Source organism: Miscanthus floridulus, chromosome 3, assembly GCF_019320115.1.
Source record: "Miscanthus floridulus cultivar M001 chromosome 3, ASM1932011v1, whole genome shotgun sequence".
NCBI lineage: Eukaryota > Viridiplantae > Streptophyta > Magnoliopsida > Poales > Poaceae > Miscanthus > Miscanthus floridulus.
Genome location: NC_089582.1, coordinates 9044334 through 9048725, shown reverse-complemented (window position 1 = coordinate 9048725; position 4392 = coordinate 9044334). Strand labels below are relative to the sequence as shown.

At 40.8% G+C, this 4392-nt stretch overlaps 1 protein-coding gene across 1 annotated transcript; it reads left to right on the top strand.

The window, feature by feature from the left end:
• Positions 1-2284: 2284 nt before the first annotated feature.
• Positions 2285-4187, top strand: LOC136544918 (23 kDa jasmonate-induced protein-like). The gene is made up of 3 exons (XM_066536981.1): positions 2285-2526; positions 3013-3289; positions 3599-4187. Exons 1-3 carry the CDS (start codon positions 2357-2359, stop codon positions 3776-3778), a joined length of 627 nt encoding a protein of 208 aa, XP_066393078.1. The 5' UTR covers positions 2285-2356; the 3' UTR covers positions 3779-4187.
• The last annotated feature ends 205 nt before the right edge of the window (positions 4188-4392 follow it).

The window sequence follows — 4392 nt, the reverse complement described above, 5'->3', positions numbered from 1 at the left end:
AACCCGACTTCAACAAGTGTGAATGAAAACTCCTTGAGCTAGCATATTCCTTCAAATTCTTACATATGGCACATGGGCAGCACATGAAACCATCGCGTTTGTTTGCTTCAGCCACACGTAAGAAAGAATGCACGCCCTCAATGAACTCTTGAGAGCGGCGATCAGCATTGTATATCCAATGCCGACTCATCTGCATTACATGACATACATACCATATTAAAACCTAAAACATAATTAGTTAATTATACGACATGCATGCCACCACACAAGGTATTAATTTATGAAAGTCTCGCCACAATGTAGATAATCCCAACTACCACTAAAAAACTAAAGCTAAAATGCACTTCAGCAGCATAAGGATTTCGCGACCAATCCCAACTAAAACAGACAGATCATGCGTTTGTTCAACATCTATAGGCTTCTTTTGCAGGATCACTGCCTCATCAGCCGTCGTAGCCGCCTGTGCAAGAGTTTTGCACGTGTTCAACATACTCTTTCTCCCAGTACCAGCCTGAACATCCAGTGCCATCCCACTAAAATTAAAACAAAAAATTAGAACTTTAATCACAATCATCATGAAAATAAGTATAAATTAACCATAATCATCAAATGCGACAAAATAACTCACATTGCGATCCGGACACTTGTAGAAGATACGACCCTTGTTGGGACACTCCTTCCTTACCCGGTACTCCATCACAATCTTCTCCTTACACTTGCCGCATGCAATGAGAGGGAGGTCCAGCCTCAGTCGCTTTGGAACCCGATGAGAGGCCGAGGACCTGGAAGCAGTTGCCATCTACTCTCTATACTCATTTTTAATATAATATAAATTTCTTATTTTATAAACAAATAAAATTAAAAAAACTCTAAAATTCTCTATATCTCTAAACCATTAAGTATGCTATGCATGCTAGAAATGAAAGCTGAATACTAGTTTTGAATAACTACTTCAACCTTCCTTTATCCAAATATGCAAACTTTAAAGTGATTTGGAGCTTAAATGGCTTACAAATAAATAAAAATCCACCATAAAAAACCACATATATCTAGTCCATAAAATGAGATATGCTACTGATGAAACCTGAGAGTATAAAGTTGGTAACCTTTAGAATCGAAGAATCGATGGAGGAATCGACGAAATCTTGTGATTACCGGCGATGAGGAAGAAGAGAGGTCGACGATGAAGCAAGAACACTGAGGTCGAAGTGGCTCGGACTCGGGGAGGAAGAAGGGGTATATAGGAGGGGATCCTTAGTCCTGGTTGGAGACACCAACCTGGACTAAAAGTCTCTTTCTAGTCCCAGACGGAGCCTCCAGCCGGGAGTAGACTTTTACTCTTGGTTGGGGGGACCAACCGGGAGTAAAAGTTAACCTTTAGTCCCGGTTGGTAGCTTCAACAGGGACTAAAGGTCCCCTGCAGCAAAAGCCTGCCGCAGTAGCCGTTGGGCAGGGACCTTTAGTCCCGGTTGGAGCTACAAACCAAGACTAAAGGTCTCTCTAGTCCCGGGCGCGAAAAATACTGGGACTAAAACCAAATTTCGAAGTGGATCAAAAGTCGTTTCTCTACTAGTGATTGAAATGTAGCATAATAATTAATAGCATAAAAAATGTACGTAATCATACATCAAGTCCACATATGGGCTCCTGCTAACACAGTACATGACATGCGATTTCTGGTACAAGGCAAATTCATTCGAGCTACCTCTTGATTGATTAGCTAACAAGTATGCATGTGCGGGAGGTGAAGAGAGCGTGAAGCGCGTGCCGTGCCAGAGAATATACAAACAGTGTTGTTTAGTCGTCTAGTTCTTTCTGTTTTATTAGGGATCAATTAAGTAGGGCATGATCGAGGAGTGGGTGAGGGAGGATAATATAACCTACTTGATCACCGACAAGCAGGACTTTCAGTGCCGTGGTCGAATCGAAGGGGCATGTGAAGCGCGGCGGACGGAGGCTGCTGGTCCCGACATTGGCACGTGAAGCGCATGTACGTGGAGCTGAGGAAGATGAGGTCAGGTCACATATGGGCTCCTGCTCACCCAGCCACACATGCATGCACCACCGTACCGTCGTCGTGGCCATCGAGGGATGACCGAGGAATGAAGAGGTCAGGTCGATCATGACCATCGATTGATCGATCGGGATGATCAGGTGAATCAAGTTAGGTAGATAGACCCCAATAATTAGGATTTCGATCTCCTCTTAGCCTCCCTACCTACATACGCTCTCTCGCTTCATATCACCTCCTCCACGGCGTGTATAAGTACATGCAGAACACCCATGGATTTTCATAGCCATCGAGCGAGCTCAGCTATAGACACACACACACACAAAAGCAAAGAAACAAATTAATATGGCCTCAGGATTGTTTGGTCTCCCCATTACAGAGGATACGGTGAGAGCCACCGGAGAGTATCCGGAACCCATTACCCAAAGAGATGTTGCAGACTATGCCATGAAGATGAAGAACGCCAGTGGTAAGGATCTCGAAGCACAACAATTCGTCGACAACCTCAAGGAAAGGTTTGTATATATATATATGTGGTTGTTTATTATACAGAAATTTGGACTAGATACTAAATGAATTTTGTTTTACAAAAATTTGGAACAGAATGAATCTGAACTACGTACACTTACTGAAACAAATGAATTTTTGGGTCCGAGATATATATGATCGATCGACCTCTGTAACGTTTGCCTCCTTTATTCGATCGAAACTCGTACTATATATATATTGAGATTTCACTTATACAACAACAAAAGATCAGCAATATATATATATATATATATAACTACTATCCTGTAGCTGGCTATAAAATAACTTATTCTGTAGCCACTTTGAGTTACGATAATTACTATATTAATTTATGAGATTATAGTAACTCATTACTAAGTGCTTTACTATAACGTTATGGTAAATATCCCCATGTGTTATACTATATATATATATATATATATATATATATATATATATATATATATATAGCTCAAAGTTTTGTTTACTCCCAGATACGGTAATGGAATAAGTACAAAGTGCCTCATCTACAATGCCACCGGTGCCACTCTGGACTTCATCACCTACAAAGATTGGCAGGGCCATATCTTTGAAACACCCCACCCATCACAGATTCAGAATGGGCAGTGGGGGGCATTCCTCCATGTCCACCCAAGAGCAGCTGCCAGAGGTTCAGCTGGTGCCGCTGTGTATCGTACCAAGAGACCCTCCGGCAGCGACTCCTGCGATTGGTTGTTCTGTTGGAGCATCCCCTACATCGGTGACAACAGCGTAAGCGCTTATCTCAAAATATAATTAATAATGTTTTATATATCTTACTTGTTTCTCTCTCTTCGTTCATGCTGCTCCAGTTAATTATTATATATATAGTATGAGTTATTAGAATGACTCATCTATTAATAACATATGCCACCACAATTTGATGAATTAAACTCGTACAAATAAATAAACTAATCTTAACTGAATCCAATTGAATTTACTTAGTATGTATATATGTTTTCCTCAACTGAAATCCCATGGCGCGTAGTATATCCTAAATAAACTCTACTAGTGCATATTCTTATAAATTTATGTATGCAGGTGTACACGGAAATCCGTGATGAAGGGCACTTCCCTCAGCACTGGGACTATATCTACCATCAGAAGCTGGAAAAAGCAGATCGCAACTCTAGTGATAGCGGCTACGGATATCGTTCCAAGACTGAAATCGGTGAAGGCACTACTGTTAACGCGCGTGCAACTTTCGAGCTTCCTAAATGAAATCTCGTTCCTAGCACCAGCAGGCCCTTGTGTGACGAGGACGCTTGCGTGTTTCCCTCTCTTCAATTTGCTAGCTGTGTTTGTGGTGTATTTTCAAGCTTCCGTTGGTGTGCGATCAATCAAATTTCTTTTGCTTTATCTCAGCCATTTTGTCTGGTTGATGGGTGTGTGAATGCTATGTGGGCGACGGAGTCTACCCGTAGCAAAACTTTGTAATAATTTACGGTCCCATATATGTTAGGATATTGAGACCGGGATATTTTTCATTTGCTCAATAAAATAAACAACTCTTTATTTTTTTTAAAAAAACTCGAAGGAATAAGACGACCAAAGAGATGTATGGTGTAATTTTGTTTTTTTATGGGTTGTTCTATAGTATCAAGTTGTGCTTTTGTACCGGCTATTGTTTCCCTCAGTAAATCCATTCTTTTGAGTGTGTTTCTTCCATTAAAGATATGTAGACTTAAACTAAATTAAGATACCAACATCATAAGGAAAATCAAAATGACAACCAGCTGTGGAAACAATCCTTGTGTAATGGAGTACCATATAAATGGGTGATGGATTCACCCCACAAGTTTCTACCACGTCCAAGTTCTCCTATACCGCCTACA

Excerpts from the sequence above, each read along its gene's own strand:
- LOC136544918 (XM_066536981.1), top strand. The coding sequence starts at position 2,357 with ATGGCCTCAGGATTGTTTGGTCTCCCCATTACAGAGGATACGGTGAGA. Across the intron at positions 2,527-3,012 it reads GTCGACAACCTCAAGGAAAG|ATACGGTAATGGAATAAGTA; the intron begins GTTTGTATATAT and ends GTTTACTCCCAG. Across the intron at positions 3,290-3,598 it reads CCTACATCGGTGACAACAGC|GTGTACACGGAAATCCGTGA; the intron begins GTAAGCGCTTAT and ends TTATGTATGCAG.